At 33.4% G+C, this 18490-nt stretch overlaps 1 protein-coding gene across 4 annotated transcripts in view; it reads right to left on the bottom strand.

Annotated features, from left to right (window-relative positions):
* Positions 1–18490, bottom strand: part of LOC145291979 (synapse-associated protein 1-like) — a 212861-nt gene that overhangs the window by 92764 nt on the left and 101607 nt on the right. For all 4 annotated transcript variants that reach the window (XM_080137935.1, XM_080137933.1, XM_080137932.1 and 1 more), the window contains exon 2: positions 17066–17148. In XM_080137935.1, coding sequence (XP_079994061.1) covers positions 17066–17148 — 83 coding nt within the window. The remainder of the gene's footprint in view (positions 1–17065; positions 17149–18490) is intronic.

Below are 18490 nucleotides of genomic sequence, written 5' to 3'. Positions count from 1 at the left end.
GATCTAAGGTAAAAATATCGCAACCAAAAATATACTCTATAATCAACCCTCATGAAAATAAAATCCTATGATATTACTGAATGAATGCTTAGCATAATTTAGATTCTTCTTAAATGAGAGAAGAATCCAGGTTGTCCTCGATGGGCATACATCCAAAAAATTTTATATAAATGTGAGGGTACCTCAGGGATCAATCCTTGGACATTTATTATTTCTGATATTCATAAATGACTTACCTGATAAAATTGTCTGAGATGGGTATATTTGCCGACCACACCACACTCTATAGCAGGCATGTGGGGAAAAATAATGAGCACATATCTAAGGCAATGGCCGAAATCTAGAGCAAGATCTTCAGTCTGTAGTGGAATGGGTTCATAAATGGATGGTAACGTTCAACACTGTCAAGACAAAGTTAGTTTCCTTTAATAATTACATGAAACATTACCAACCACCAATAGCTATGGTTAGAGATATTTTACCTGAGAGCACTTCATTCAAACTCCTTGGCTTAACGTTCACACGAAACATGAGTTGGAATAGATACATTGAGATTATTGCTAAGGCTGCTGCAAAGAATGTAGGCTCTCTCTACCGTGCTAGGAAGTTACTTACGCCTGAAAGTATCCTGTACCTCTACAAAGCCACCATTCGCCCATGTATGGAGTACTGCTGTCACATATGGGTTGGTGTATCTGCTACTAGTCTCTCACCTCTGGACAGGGTCCAAAAGAGAGTTGCCAACCTGATAGGTTGCGAACTGTCATCTAAACTTCAGTCCCTGTCCCACCGACGAAATGCTGCATCCCTCTGCCTGTTTTACAAGTATTTTAATGGTGGATGCTCTGACGAACTACTAGCACTTGTACCCCCTCGACGAAAATACCCCCACCCCTACACAGTTGAGATCCCTAGATGTAAGAAAACCTTTTCCTCTTCCCCAGAACTGCAGGACTTCGGAATTCTCTTCCGGTTTTCTGCTTCCCCAATTGTACTGACATGCAGAAGTTCAAGTGTAATGTGAACAGACATCTTGCTGCTAAAACAGACATCTTGCTTCCTACATCAACGTGGCAATATACCTTGTTTGGGGTGAAAATTTAAAAAAATAAATAAATAAATAAATAAAAAAAAAATAAATAAAAAACGGTTCTTGGAATAGACACCCTATCTTGTGAGTGGGAATAGATTTGTTCAAATTTTCATGTCATAATGTAATACGCTGAAACCAAACATTAAAACAAAAAGTTCTTCTAGTTTACTAAGATTTAGGTATAATTTTGGACGCTAAAAACCAACATTAAAAAAGTAAAGTTCATCTTGTTTACTAAGATTCATTCATTTAGTCATGTCAAAATTTTGGACGCTAAAAACCATTAAAAAACTGAAGTTCGTCTCCTTTACTAAGATTCGCTCGTTTAGTCATTTCAATGTTGGAAGTAAAAAAATAAACATAAAAAAATGAAGATTCGTTCATTCAGTCATGTCATAAGTTTAAACGCTAAAAACAAACATTAAGAAAAAGGAAATCCGTTTATTAAGATTCGTTCATTTTGTCATTCAATAATTTAGGATGCTTGAAACACACATTATAAAAAGAGCTTGTCGTATTTACTAAGATTCGGTTTTATAAGATCGGACGCTCACGACGCTTAAACTAACAAACTAACATATGTTTAATTGATGAAAACATTTAAGAAAGAATATTCGGCAACTTATTTCTAAAGCTTTATTATGAATACTTTGTGTTAAGGAAAAAGTAAATATTATGGTAACGTAATGTAAACAGTCGTCGTTAACCTCTCTGAAATGCGACGATAGCAAAGTATATTTTTTCAAACCTATGCACAACGATATTGTGTGCATAGCTAAAATTGAGAGTGGAACTACAAAAAGTTATGATTATGAGAGTTCTAGCATATTTTTATCTGGTTTAATATTCAGGAAAATTAGAGGCCATGTGGACGCGCTGTGTTCATTTTTAGTATGAATGCGTAATCCAGAATAACAGATTTTTATGTTTTCAGCCAATGACAATAGCCGGAATGTAAGTAGGGATAAATCATTATTTTCGAATAGAGAAGTGTAAAGGCAGTTGTATCTATCAGTGTATGATGCAGTTAATCAGGGTGTGATGGCAATATATTTATATTGTGAATATTTTTACCCGGTCTCACTGTGGTAGTGGGAGTACTTGTGGGGTAGAGGGAAGAATATGAACCACGTCATCTAAATATGTTGTCGGTCATGATGATGGCGCTCGTAGGATATAATGTAAAATTTTATAACAAATAAATGCCTGTACTGGCATGCGAAAGTTATATATGATGTTGGGTAACAGTTTAGACATAAAAAAAATTGTATATGACATCTGTCAGTGCAAACTTATGGTAATTTGGTCCTGAGGGGAATTTCTGCAATCAAAATATTATGTATAGGAGATTTAACCTGATCATCATTTCACTTTATAATTTTTATAAACTTTATTTACTTCTACTTTTTTTTCTTTTTTTTTAAATTTATTTTGTTTTAGTTGTGGATGGGACATTCTACCAGATGGCAGACATTCATCTGCTATCTCAGACATTCCAACCAAGAGATTTTTTTAAAGATTCTGTCTCTTAAATGCAATTGCTTGTATCCGTCTTGCACTTAGTCCACGGTGTATATTTGCCAACTATTTTCGAAATTCTTTTTCATAAGTCAAGATGCTTCTATAATTACTGAAATGATGGAGATCTTCCTAAGATTCCAATTTCTTTTCAGGTCATACAAAAAAGACTTTGGCATTTCGTTATCTTTTCGCTCTGTTTAACCCAACATCATTAGAAATATTGACTTTTACTAAGGGTGTTTCTTCTTCCTTGTCCCATATCACTTTTCTAGGTATGTAGTTGTAGAAATGACATAGTGATAGTTGATGGCGTATAAGTTATTTCCAAATGTTATTTCTTTCTTATATGTTCCCAGGACTTGCTACTGCATTCAACTTTTACAGATGGTCTTGTGGAGATATTCCATTGTGTCACATTGTATAGTAGTCGTCCTTCAGCAAAACCTTACAACTTGATGTCAGGTGGCTCACATTCTCTGTGTGGCAGAACCTACTAGTTATCTATTTCACTATACAATAAAAGCAGCTTTGCTTTTAGCAAATGGTAAATCCACCAGGAGTAATGTTCAACAATTGTACAAATCATTAAAATTAAGCATTAGATGAAATCCTTACTGCATGGCCAAATAGGGAGGGGGTGTTTAAATATTAAATGACAACTGTAGTGTGTGGTTGTCTCTCAAGGTCAGGGGAGTAGTTGAAAACATGTTGGCATTGGTGACATTAAGGAAGTTTGGGGATGAGAAATCAACTAGATGCAACTCAAACACAGTGAATAAAATAAGGATTAAAATTGAATAGTTAAAAGACTGAAGTTACCTCCAAGTTCCCACCTCCCAAAATATTAATGACATAAGAGCATGAATAAAAGAACAAGACATTATTTGGATTATTCAAACAACTGTTCTCATTCTGGATGCCATTCTGAAAACATTTTGGTCAATGTAACTTCTAACCTTTTTTGGATGAGTCTTGTAAAACTCAAGAATCATTTTCAACTGAACCCTTTATTTACTCAATCGGGGGTAGATTGTTCTCGTTTTGTCAGCCATGACTGGATAGAAGTTCTAAGTAATTCTTAATTATATTCAAAGTATCAGCTGTATCTGGGACTGAAATTTCAATTCCCAGAAGATGATTATTTAGAACTGAGTATTATTTAGCATTTGAAAACGTGAAAAATTTTTATATGAACTTTGGGAGCCTTAAACCTATTTGTGTTTTTAGATGTGTAGTGATAGCACTTTTTTTTTTGTTAAATGATGTTCTGATGTGCTGTTTATAATAGTTCTGATATTGTATTCAATTCTATGCTAGGTCTATCACTATTCCAAATAAAACAACAAAATTACACGGGATAAAATCCTTGTTGTAAGAGGCCTTAAATCATTTAACATTCATTGCAAGTGATTGTCAAGATCAAAGGAGCGGAAGTAGGAAAATGCTGATGTAATTCATGACGTTAGGGAAGTTTGGAGGGTGAGAAATCAACAGGGGACAAGTTGAGCAAATAAAATGGTGCAACGGCGCATACGGCATGAGAAACGTTAAATCTGCTCCAGGACATATTCGGCAACCGAATATGGCTCGTGGCTGCAAGATAAATTGGCCACCTCGCTCGCCAGATCTCACGTGTGCACATTTTTTCCTTTGGGGTTACCTCAAAGAGCGGGTATATGCAAATAAACCAGCCACAGTAAATGCCCTTAAAAACAATATAGAGGAGGAGATTAGGGCCATAAGCTCTGAAACATTACGTGATGTGCATAATTAGTTCAAAAAAGCTGAAACTCCATGTCACACCAGCGAATGACATAAGAGTACGAATAAGACTAAAGAGGTTGATATCATTTGTAGAAATTAACAGCAACTGAAGAAGTTTTATTTCAGCTAACAAAGAGATCCATATTTCTTCAGAGTTCAGCTTCAAGAAATCTTCAAACGCACATCAAAGTAGAGGTTGAGCTGGCTTTCTCCTGAGAAAGTATAATGTCTCAACATCAGTCCACTTTCACAATCCTGAGCTACTTGTAAGACTGATAGCACTGTCAGTTCAACTTTGATCATTGTCAGCCAAGTCTTTAACTGCTCACCAGCAGATTTGCGTCAACCAGGTAAAGAAGGATCTAGTGGATGAGCTTTCCCTGTGAGTATCAAACTGCATGCTTGAACCATCTTAGTATTGGAGGAGGACAGCCCCAAGGTTCAGAGATTCAGTCATCAACAAAGCTCAAGTTAATACCTGATGCGTATAATGGCGGTGTACAATACAGCAAACGCAATTATTAGGTTGGTGCAAGAAATAACGTTTTTCGGACATGAAGTTGAAAGTCAAAAAACATTACTCTTGCAATCAAAGATTTTGAGCCTGTGCAAATCAACCATTCTCGTAAGATATTTCACAATCACAGAGAAAGATGGTTCACATGGCCTTTGGCAGCCTTAGTACATAACATCCTTACAATGTTTGTAAAAGACTGAGAAATAAATTCCATCAATTTATACGACAGAGTTGTCAACAAGAAATGTAAATTGCCATAAAAATATCTTTCAAATGGAAACGTTAGTCAGCATAATTCGAGACCCATCTTGGTAACAATCAGCAAAACCAATGCAACAAAGTAAATGCTGACTATGTGTAAGCAGGAAAAATTAGGGGGTGGGGGGACTATTGCAAATATGATAAGAATTTCATAGAAAGTTTACTGTTATATTTTGAATTCAACTTAAATTCTTTCTCAAAACATTATGATCTTCATGTCTAATATAGAAACATTCAGAGAAAATATTACCAGTTGAAAAAATGAGAAATGAAAAAAAAAAAATATTAAGGAGATTTAAAAGCAAAAAAAAAAATATGGTGTAAAGAATAATTATTTAAAAATTCAAAATTATCTAGGATTTTCCCTATATTAAAAACTAACCTTGTGTCTAACTTTGCCCTCATAGCAAGGCAAGTAAACATGACAATTAATGAAGCACATGGATTTTATCTCCCTTTCTGGAGAAACAATATCGCAGGGAGACTGTCTGGAAATATTTACTGATAATGAAAACTGGTTTACAAACTTAACGTCTGTTCAAGAATCAAAAATAGTACATGAATGCAAAAAACAAAAATATATTTTATTAACACAAATTTTGAATACTGCTAAACTGAGTTTTATTTTAAATTTCTCATATTTGAAAGAAAACTATTTTACATTAATAAAAATTTCAGCTGTTGCCATTTCTTTTATTTTTAACCAAGCTATTTGGTTTTTAGATTAAGAATCATAGGCAAGGAGTTAGGTGCAAAAAAAAAAAAAAAATGTCTGAATCTAATCCATCAAAAAAACAGTCACTAGAAATTTTTGTTTTGAATATATATTCAGAAAAAAAATATGGATATTTGTGAAAATTCTAATGAGACTGAAGAACAATTTTTTTTATTTATGAAAAATGTTGTGATATTTGTAAGCATTGGGTACATAATTGCAGTGGAATTAAAGGTAGTTAGGTTGAGAGATGATAACCAAAAGTGTCAGACAATGGAGACAGATGACAACTTTGATAAAAATTATATTTCAATAGTAAACCAAGATTGTTTAGATGTTTTGTAAGTTTGGTAATACTATTAGAACACAGGGAGCTATTAATCCCATAATACTATTATTAATACTATTAGACTCCAACTCTTTCAATTGCACTAGCTGGTGTTAATGTAACTGAAAGAGCTTGAAGTGGATGAAGTTATTTCACAGAACTTATGCCATTACTAACCAGTAGAATATCACCACTGTCGATAAAGGAAAAAGTTTATTGAGTGTATGCCGGGTGATGATATAAAGAAGTGAAACTTGGCCAGTCAGACTTGAGGACATGTATTGCATGAAGGGAAATATGAAAATGGTATGATGAATATGTGATGGTGAGCCTTAAAAACTGACTTAAATGTGATGACCTCAAAGGAAGATTAAATCTGGATAGTATGGGGAGATAAGTGACAATGAGAAAACTTTTTTAGCATAGTTATGGTTAAATGGAAGAGAGTTCTTGAGTTGATATAGCAAAGTCAGTTAGCAGGAGAAGTCTAAGGAAAACATGGAAAGTTCAACCGAATATGATGAGAACTGATAATTTTAACTCTACTTAAATTTTCTCATTATGTCAGAAGAATGGATCAAACTTTTTTTTAACAAACAAAAACAACTGTTAGACAAACCAAGCAATAATGATTGATTAAAATTTATGGATAATTATCAAAAGTAATGGCCAAGTCAAGGAGATGTCAATAAAAGTTAATCCTTAGAAGAAAATAGTCGATAACACTGCCAAGATAATCTAATTAAAAAGACAAATAAAAATGTCAGGATTTAAAATAGAATTTTTGGAAAAAAATTGAAAAAGATGCTGCAAATTAAAGACTGACTTTTTGTGTTAAGAGAAGAAACCTTTTTTCTGAATTGAATAAGTTCACTAAAATGTTCAGTTCAACTTTAATTGAAACATTTTTCCTCTAGTGAATGTTATTTGTACCAAAAACTTTAGAGACAAATTAACTTAAATGAAACCACTTTTATTAGCTACATTTTTTTAAAATGTTGTACAAATCAAATGCCCACACAAGGCAATGGCTGAATCCTTGAAAAATTACCTTAAATCTGCAGCAAAATGAAGACAATAATGGATAGCCACATTTGATGCCACTAAGACAAAGCGCCTTTCTTTTAACAGCTATAAGAAGCCTCTCTAATCACCGATTGTCATGGACAATAGCACTTTTTCAGAGAGTTCAATGTTTATTCTGTTTCCCCAACCATATCAACATGCAGAAATTTAAATGTAATGTGGACAAACATCTTGCTGCTTAACTGCTTATCCAGTTGTCCCTCATCATCATAGCTGCTTATGCTTCAGTAGCAATATGCTTTTTTTGTGGGGACAAACAAAAAATGTAGAAAAAAAATGTACACTTTAAAATCACATACAACACTGTTGTAACAATGAACATTTATTTTCAGATTGTTTGGCAAATCTATTACTAAATGAGACTTGGTATTGGGATAGGCCGAAACTATACTAGTACCATGTTTCATTTAGTTTGCCATTTCAGGCTTTCAAGGCTCAATTTGGAGGAGGGAATAGTATCTTATCCTCTTATGAGATTATCTGCCAAGGTATTAGCTCCTCGTTTGAGAGAGGAGGTATCTGTTTGCTTATCATTTATACAATCAAATATCTACAACCAGGAGTATATTTTTGCTCGTTTGAATATAAAAACAGATATATTTTTCTACCATCCCAATAGATGTTTGAAAATAACAAACAAAAAAGATGTTTGAAAAAAAACAAAAACAAAAAAAAACAAACAGAATAGATGTTTGAAAAAAAAACAAAAACAAACAGAATAGATGTTTGAAAAAAAAACAAAAACAAACAGAATAGATGTTTGAAAAAAAAAACAAAAAAAAAAACAGAATAGACGTCTGAAAAAAAACAAAAAAAAAACAATACAGGTTTGAAAAAAACAAACAGAATAGAGGTTTCAAAAATAAAATAGGTGTTTCAAAAATAAAATAGGTGTTTCAAAAATAAAATAGGTGTTTCAAAAATAAAATACATGTTTGAAAAATAAAATACGTGTTTGAAAAATGAAATAGATGTTAAATAATGTTAACAGATTTTATAACAAATGGTATTTCAGAGCATAAAAATGTAAGATATCTGAGATGTTTTGCCTTCCAGAATAACTTTACTAAAAGATCTAAAGAAAATTTTAATTTAAGTTTAAATAAAATTATCAAAACCAGCAAGGATCATTTTACATAAACCTACTCAACTGATTCCCTTGCAAAAATTTGAATCATTTAAAAATATTTTTTCTATAATCTAAATAAAATGTATTCCAGAGAAAAATAAAAATTATAATAAAAGTTCAGTAAAATACATTTTTAGACAATGGTTCATGCGGTTGGATTTTCTACAGAGTCTCCTCTCGAAAATACGAGACACAAAGTCAGCATTTGATGCCATAAGGAAAACTAAATAGCAGCAGTAGCTCTCTAATCTGAACATTGCTTCCAGTAGTCTTTATCTTCTTGCCAATGGACAAAAAGCAATGTTGAGTATGAAATGCAGTCGGAGATTTCATAACCTTTGCTCCACTATAAGCTAATGACATGCACCCTATTTCTGAGGGTATTCACTGTTTGGAGACAGAAAAAGGCCAGTCGGTCAGGCTGTAGCCATCTTTTCAACTAACTGAACCCAATCCATAAAATATTTTTACAAATTAAGTTGTATATTAGCAAAAACTACCTCCACACAGCGATCAAACTTTAGATTAGAAAACAAAGAAACAATTTTCATTTAAAATTGGTAATTTGGAGAAAAAAAACATGATTGCTATGGTGTTATTTATTTTTGCATGAAATCGTTTTAATAATAAAAAAACTATTGCATATATATAAGAAAATAGGAGAATCAAATTACAAATGAATCATAGAATTTATTTGAAACTGTTTATACAATAAATATGCAAATGAAGTATAGCGTTAACTGCATTTTGTAAGTTTTCTTAACAGCATATATAGCATGTTTAAAAATATTTTATTGTATTGTTGAATTAAATAAGCAAAAGATGTTTTGATAACAATATACTTTGTATATATGGAAAAATCTATTGCATTTATTCATTTAGCAGGTTTCATGAGGAAGGAAGAATATAATCTGTTTCTTTTGCTAGTTAGAAATAATTGAACAAAATTAAAATTGATAATAAATAAACGTTTCTGAAATTTTTAGATGAGGATTGATCATTCATATTTGTTTTCTTTGGACTACTGTTCTCATCTTGAGTTATTTTCACAACGTTTTAGTTGATATGACCTCTGAACTTTATCGAGTGTATCTTGTCGAACTCTGCAATCTTTTTATTAAACTCAGGAATCTGTACAGAATCTTAAATGGAACCTTTTTATTTAATCCATGGGGGTAGCATGCTCTCGTTCTATCAGCCATGATTTTATAAATAAATAGATTTTCAGCCATGACAGAATAAGAGCATGCTACTCCCATGAATTAAAGGATTCTGTTGAAATTCTGTACAGATTCCAGAGTTTGACAGAAAGATTTCCGAGTTCAACAAGATAGACCTCATCATCATCATGACGGGCTCCTTGCCCGGACCAATATGACTCTTCCTCTCCAGAGTTTCCCGTCTTCCGTCAGCTGCCTCAGATCTTCAGGTTCACAGTTGGCGTCGTGTGCTATTTGCTGGATGTATGTGGATCTAGGTCGCCTTTGCTTGCGCATTCGTTTCGTGGAGTCCATAGCAATACATCACTCACCAATTCATGCTTGCTCCTCAAACAATGACCAGCAAATCGCAGGCGTCTTTCTCTGATGGCAGGTAGGTTGCCATAAAGTTGCTGCTTCGTGGGATGATTTTGCCAAGATATATTTAATACTGTTCATAGCATATGGGTGTATGTGCCGTCTAGTTTTCTTTCCAATCTTTTGGTGAGTGTCCAGATTGTAGCACCGTAAACAAGGACAGACTCTACCACTGTCCTGAAGAACTGCCTTTTCAGTTGTTAGTTAGTCCTGAAGTTCATACTGAATGCGGCCCATAGTTTGAGATGCGAATTTCGATATCTCTGTGGAAACTATATTGCGACCTAAATACATAAACTCAGCGACTGCTTTCAATGTTGATCCAACCAGAGCCCTGATCTCTCTTTTCACATTAAAAAGTCATAAACTTTGTCTTATCCGCATTAATGTGGAGACCAATGTCATTTGCAGACTTTTCTAGCTTATGTAATAGTGTTAAAGAAAGATCGACCTGATGAAGTTCAAAAGTTACATCAACGGAAACATTGTGATGAGAACAGTAGTCCAAAGAATCCAAATAAAAATAAATTTTAACCATGACAAGCATTCCTATGCTGGTTATACACAAAACAATTAAACTAGGTTAGTTTATTTATTTTCATGTAACAGCTTTTTGAAATATGATTGGCTGAAAGACAATGTGACCTAGATAGAGCAAACTATCTTAGTGTCACAGATGGAGACTATTTTGATTGAAACTCAACAAAAGCCAACAGATTTTCTTTATAAAAATAAATTCAACTACGTCGTTGATAAAAACAAAAGTTGAATAAGTCACTGATTTGAGCAGAAAGAACTGGTATTGATCGCAATGAACATTTATAGCAGAGGACACTTAGAATTTTTTAATCTGAAAATTGACTTGCTTTTCTTTTTTACATGGGGTGGGTGGGGGTTCACCACTTATCAAGGCCCAGAAGCCACTCAGGGATAAGGGTTATTGCATGTACAGTAATCAATGGGATAGTATCGTAGTAATCGTTAGTATTGGAGATTTGATAAAGTGTCTAACTTAAGGTGGCAGTTCATCAGGAATTTGTTTATGTTGGACTTGAAAGCATCCAAGTTGTAGTCAGGTGGGAAACAGGCAAACGGAACAGAGTTCCACAGGCGTGCACTTCTAAGAAAGAAGCTTTGTTCATGGAATCTACATTTTGATTTCGGCACAGATAAAGAGTGGGGAAAATTATTGACAGTGGTCTCAGCTAGATGGGTGTTTTCCGTTAAAGATTGGCGAGGGGGGACCAGAGATTGGAGATCGGACGAGCACTTGCCATGGAAATAACGATAAAACAAAGACAGGCTCGCAACGTCTCTTCTGTGGGAGAGAGGTTGCAGGGAAGAGAAAAGAGCATCCCTCACTAAGTCACGAAGTCTATTTTGTACTCTGTCAAGGTAGGATAAGCTATTTTTAGCAGCTCCAGCCCAGATGTGGCACCAGTACTCCATCCTTGGACGTACTTGGCTTTTATACAGATAGAGAATTGCATCAGGAGTCATATCTTCTGGAGCGGTAGAAAGATCCCACCATTTTCCCAGCGACCTGGGCAATAGACTTGATGTACGTGTACCATTTCAGATCAGGGGTAAAGGCAACAGACTTGACATGTTCCATTTCAGATCAGAGGTAAAGGTCAAACCCAGAAGCTTGTCAAAACATGGAGCGTCTCCAAGACGAGAGCCATCCATTTCAATTGATGCCTCATTTAAAAAAAGAAATAAACGATATCTAGAATTAATAAAATGCTATGGTCTAAGAGAGGCATTGTTGAAATAGAAATTATATACATTTCCAAAAAATCATATCAATGTGTATATTGAAAATAAAACCTAGTAGGGAGATGTTAAGAGGATATTATTTTAGTTAACTCACAAATATTGTTTAACTATTTCAGAGTAATATTCCTTTATCAATATTTGGATTTAAAAATGTATAAATTGTTAAAAGAAAATAATTTTTGTTAAAACTATTTTTTAGTACCTGCCTCTATAAAAGGCAAAGTTAGACACAAGTAGTAAGCTTATTATGGAGAATCCAGCTCCTCAAACTGGATCACTGGACTTGTTATAAAATTAACCTGGATAGTCTCTTCAACACTTGCTCCTGGGTATGACCCAACATCGCATTCATGGTTGCTTTGTTCAACTATTTGTATAATTTACTGTTAAATTATTATTACATTGAAGCTAAATTAACGTTCTGCCTTGATTCATATAAAATACATGCTAAAATATTCCTCAGTTTTGGGGCTGAATTATGTCTGAAAATATTCCATTTTATTTGTTCTAATTAGTTGTAGTTTACAAAAAAACTAACCAAGTTACCAATCTAGTGCTTATCACCCTCTCTCACCACTCTCATTCTATAAGGCTATCGCTCTTGCTGGTATCTCTTTCTCTTTGTATATTAACAGCCAAAGGTAATAACAAACAAAAAGGATTGAAATAGTCCATTATAAACAAAAGAGAATATCATAAACAGTAATACTATTTAATCCAGAGTTGGAGAAAACAAGCAAACAAAAATAAATTTTGGATTTTCTTTTTTTTGTTATATTTAGCTGGCTTTGCAACTTACTTTTCCTGATTCAAAAATCTAAATCAAAGCTTAATCTGTGTTTTCTAGTGATAATATATATTTAAGAAATTATAAGACTTCATAATATTAAAAATTGTTTCTTCTTCCATAAAAATAATTGTTTGTTAAATATTCTTTAAATAAATATGTAATGCAGGTCTCATTTATTTAAGATGCAATTATTTCAATCTTTTTTTAACTATATTCTTTTTTAGCATAAAAACAATTATCAAATAAGGAATGCTACTTTCTGAATTTATTTACTTAAAAATTGTAACAATTAGGTGTATTAATAGGTGTTCCAAACCTAAATTTGATTTTTATTATATCTAAAAAAAATTAAAAAAAAAAAAAAAAATCCAAGTTTGAAAAACGGAACAGAGATAGAAAAATTTATTCTTTGGCAATTCAATCTGAATTGTGACCAAAGTTTATTGGAAATCAGAAAATTTGTTTTGCATTCTATTAATTCAAAAGTTAATTCTCATGTATAACTAAAAATACAAATTTTGAACAATGCAAACATCATTATATGGTATAGAAATGGTGGTTTTCAATTCACAAAAAAAAAAAACTTAAAAAATCCATGCATTTAGACAATAGAAAAAAAAAAATGTTTTCACAATATACAATATCTTGGCTACAATTATATACAAAATTTGTAAGTTTTATTATGACTACATATATTATATTAGATATTGCATTCCAAATATTTGAGATGAGAATTTGGATTATTCAGACTACTGTTCTCAGCTGGAGTGTTATTCGCACAATGTTTTAACTGATGTAATCTCTGGAATCTTTTTTTGTAGAAATTATAATTTTTAGCAATCATGGCAGATGGAACAAGAACATACTCCCCCCATCGATTAAACAAATGGAAATTCCAAATAAATTCCCAGAGTTCAACAAGATGCACCTGAAAAAGTGCAGTTACATTGACCGAAACACTGTACAAATAATATTCTAGATAAAATCAGTAGTTCAATTAATCAAAATAATTTGCTTTTGGTTTCTTTTGGCCTCATAAGTAAAATAATTTATTTTGAAATTACATATATGAAAAATGCCACTCTATAAAGAAAACATTTTACGTTATGAGTTTGACCTTTTACAAAAGAAATTGTGTTTCAAGCAATACCACAGTATGCAGCATCACTTGCAGTTCAGCTGCATTGCAATGACTGTATTCACAGAAAAACAGGTTTTGTTAATTAAACTTTCTCAATATGTGATGCAATTTCATTTTTGCCTCAACCTGTGGCTCATTGAAATTCATCAACATACGAACGACGTATCCACTGATGAATGGATGATCTTTTAGACAATATCTTGATCTTTGGTTTATCTCAATACAAATCAGTGATGTAACAACACTGAAGAATACACTAATCTATTACTTTAACTTCAGAACAGTTCTGCCATTACTAACCAGCAGAGCATTACCAAGGACAAAGTCTGTCAGGCATGTATGCAGTGTGAGATATGAAAGTGAAGCCTGGCCAATAAGAATTAAGAACAAGCATTGTATCAAGAGAAATAGTCTTAAAGATAGGTTTAGATTTGATGACATCATAGAGGAAGAGTAAATTTGGACAGAATAGAGAGATGTGTGCAAAACAGGACACGATGGTGGTATAGTCACATTGAAAGAATATATAAGAGTTTCAGGGTCAGTAGATGCAGAACAGTTGAAGTAGCAGGGTCAGTTCGCAGGGCAAGATTAAGGAAACCATGGAAGGAAGTTATAACGACAGACTTGAGAGAAGGAGTGATAAATAAAGACTTGACAAGAGCGAGGTTAGTTTGGAAATCAATTTCTAAAAGCCATTCAACACATGCCAGCATGTAAAAATGAATATTAAACTGATGGAAAAAAAATATATATAAGTGGAGGGGAGGGGAAACTCTGCCTTGCCGGTTCATAAAATATGCTAAAATATATTTTAATTAATGCAAATTTTGTATATACTAGCATGGGTGCACAGCGCTGCCCGGGTTTTTTTGAGGTGTGTGTTGAGCAAAAAAAAAAAGAAAAAAAAAAAAAGAAGAAGTGGTAGTAGGAAGGCAGGCTTGAACCTGTACCACAAAAGGAGGAAAAGAATGGGGAAAAAACGTGACGTTTTTACTGTTATGACCACCGCCAAACCGGAAGTGACACAGGTTTAAATTAAGGCTAGACAATCGAAAAAAGGGGAAGACTGTTGAAAATATTGGTGAAAAAAAAGCGACCCCTCGCTGTAGAAAAGTGCCTATTTGAGTGTGAAGAAATGTTTTTAGCCAATTTTGCTGTATTTGTCATCTGAAGGGTCAAGCTTCAAAACGATACTGATCTTGTGAAAATCAGTCACCTCTGTTGAAAGTTTTCTGCAGACATGCAAACATATTTATATATTGATAGCTCAAGTTTTCGACCAAAACTGATTGCCCTTTATGTAAAATTGCTTGCCCTATCTCTGATTGGCCTTTATGTAAAATTTCAAATATTTAGACCAAAAATTGTCTGAGTAATTTGGTAGAGACTACAGAGGTCAAATTTTTTTTTTTTTTTTTTTTTTTAACTTTGACCCCTATTATGGCTCCTTAACATTTATTGTTTTGAGCTAAAATCAAGTTATTAAGTTAGATCCATGTCCAAGGAACCTATATCTAAAATTTCAATTGTTTATATACAAAATTGGCAGAGGACTTTGACAGAGTTCTCAAAGGTCAAATCGTTGAACTTTGACCCCTTAACAGTCAAATTTCTGGTCGAAAACGGATTACAAAGATTTTCCCAAATCTCAATACTCTGTCAATTTTCAGTCTACAGACTCGAAATTTGATATACAGAGTTATTGTGTAGGGAAATGTAGACAGACACTTTCACAGATATATAGATTATTACAGAGCTAATTCTCTATTGAATATATATATATATATATATATATATATATATATATACTAGCATTTCACACAACGCAGATTGGTCTGGCATCCATCCAGGAATTGTCCACAGGTGAAAATCCAGGTGACTGTTCCGATGACAGGATGTTTGTGAAGGTACATCTTGGAAGTCTTCTCTCAACAAAATCCTAAAGAAATGTTTTCATAAATCGTTGCAACATTATATAATAAGATGGCTGATGGAATGGGAACAATTTACCTCCGTGAATTAAATAAAAGGTTCAGTTGCAAATTCTTTACAGGTTCCCTAGAAGATTCTCAAATTCTACAATAAGCATCTGAAGTAGGCTGGAGGTACATCAGCCGAGATGTTGCGAACATAACAATGAAGATGAGAATAGTAGTCTGAAGAATCCAAAAAATACAAATCATTAATCTTCATCTAAAAAATTCTTAAACTAAATCCAGCATTAAATTTATTCAAAAGTTTCCATGTGATGCTATGCACTTTAATATTTTAATCTAGTTTGCTACACACCATACAACGTTTTGAAGATCTGTTTTGTAATCTTATGTTATCCTTCCACCTGGGTAACACCAGATAGCTCTGCTGGTATGTATAATATGTTTTGCAACAGACATTTGGCATTTACAATTGAAACAAGCGGATATATCAATGATATATTTCAAGCTCATTACATCTGGATAAACAATAAAAAAGGTTCCAACTAGATGATTGATGAGAGCAAACATTAGCAACAGATAATTTTTTTTTTTTTTTACTTTGAATTAATGGTAGTATATATTAAAAAAAAAAAATCAATCAAAAATGAACTGCTGACTATTTGTTCTTCGGTCTTCCATCCAGAATAGAATTTTACTATTTGGCATATGTTTGCTTGTTTAAGCAAGCATCTATATCCATTGAGAATAAGCCGAAAAGAAAATGGAAAACTGCGAAATAAAATCAATACATTGTCTCAGGTCAGAATTTGTATAAAAATGCAGCCATCTAACTCTCGCCACCCCACTCCCTCATCGGAAAGAGAAAAAGTACTGCTTTAACAAATGACTTCCTTTCTGAAATGACCACGAGAAATTCAATGATTTTTACATGAATAATAAATTATTTATTATTTGAAAAAGGAATAGAGGAAAAGAGATGGAATAAGAAGATAAAGATGGGGCAAAAAGAGAGAGGGGATGCAAAAGGAAGGGAGAGCGAGAAGAGAGAGAGCGCGAGAAGAGAGAGAAAGAGGGAACGAGAAGAGAGAGAAAGAGGGAACGAGAAGAGAGAGAAAGAGGGACCGAGAAGAGAGAGAAAGAGGGAACGAGAAGAGAGAGAAAGAGGGAACGAGAAGAGAGAGAAAGAGGGAACGAGAAGAGAGAGAAAGAGGGAACGAGAAGAGAGAGAAAGAGGGAACGAGAAGAGAGAGAAAGGGAATGAGAAGAGAGAGAAAGAGGGAACGAGAAGAGAGAGAAAGAGAGCGAGGGGAGAAAGAGAGCGAGGGGAGAAAGAGAGCGAGGGGAGAAAGAGAGCGAGGGGAGAAAGAGAGCGAGGGGAGAAAAAAGGGGACAAAACTTGAAAAGGAAACAGTTGTTTTACTCACTTTCTCCTCGACTGTATTCTTTAGTTGTTTAGCTGTGTCGGCAACAGTTTTGCCAGCAAATTTACTCATACTAAACAGATAGCCTGAAATAAAAAGAAAATTTCAGAAATTAGTCAGTTCAATATTAAAAGGAACAATGAGTATGCAACAATGCCATCATTGGTTCTAGTCAGACACGAATACCAAGATTAGAAAATAAACAGATAAAAATGGCAGATGTTTATGCATATATCTTTTGAGAGTTACAAGAATTATGTATACAAATTTCTTGTAATAATCATAGTTTGGGAGGTTGTTAATAATAGTACAATGTTTTGTCTCTCCTCTGCAGAATGTCTTAAAGTAAACTTTGCTTACATAGAAATTCTAACAACAGTGATTAGTCATGGATTAACAAGGCATGAAACTAAAATTCTAATGCATTACAGCAAAACACAGTACCACTAAAAATGTTCACAAAACAGCCATTGATGATGAAAAATTTTCATGATTACATGAATCTTAAGATTTGGCCTAGCTCTCAGAATCTCAACCCTTTGAACTGCTATGTTTGGAGTGTGATTGAGAAAAAGTTTTAATGAGCAGCCTTATAACACTAAATAATCTTTAAGTCTTCATAGTTAGAATTATGTCCAATATGAACAAGGACTACTTGATCCTAACATATAGGTGATTCATACCTCACATAAAAATGTTAGTGAAGCTGAAGGAGACAGAAATGCTTGGGGCTCTATGTACTCTTCATAACTTTATGTGCATTATATATATATATATGCATATATATTAAAATGTTTGACTAATGTCCATGCAACCTAAATTTCAAGTGTTTAGACACAAAATTGGCAGAGGAGTTTGGTAAAGCCTGCAAAGGTCAATTCTGTAAACTTTGACCTTTTGGCAGCAAAATTTTCGCCCAAAAACTGATTTAAAAGCTTGCCGCATGTCTGAATATCCTTTATGTAAAATTTCAAATATTTAGACCCAAGATTGGCTGAATAGTTTGCTAGAGACCGCAAAGGTCAAATCTTTTTAACTTTGACCCGTTGGCAATCAAATTTCACAGCAAAAAAAAAAAAAAAAAAACGATTAAAAAGCTTGCTCTATGTCTAAATACATTGTTTGTAAAATTCCAAATGTTTAGACCAAAAATTGGCTGAGCAATTTAGTAGAGACTGCAGAGGTCAGATATTTTTAACTTTGACCCCAATTTTGACCCCTTAACACATTGTTTTGGGCTCAAATCAAATTAAAAAGTTTGATCCATGTCGAAGTAGTCTGCATCTAAAATTTCAAGTGTTTAGGTCCAAAATTGGTGGCGGAGTTTGGTAGAGTCTTCAAAAGGTCAAATCGACTAACTTTGACCCCTTGACAGCCAAATTTTTGGCTGAAAACCGATTAAAAATATTTTCCCAAATCTCAATCTCC

The sequence above is a fragment of the Euprymna scolopes genome, chromosome 13 (genome assembly GCF_053919585.1).
Source record: "Euprymna scolopes isolate OS-2025 chromosome 13, ASM5391958v1, whole genome shotgun sequence".
In the NCBI taxonomy this organism is placed as follows: Eukaryota; Metazoa; Mollusca; class Cephalopoda; order Sepiida; family Sepiolidae; genus Euprymna; species Euprymna scolopes.
This window is presented reverse-complemented; position numbering and strand designations above follow the sequence as displayed.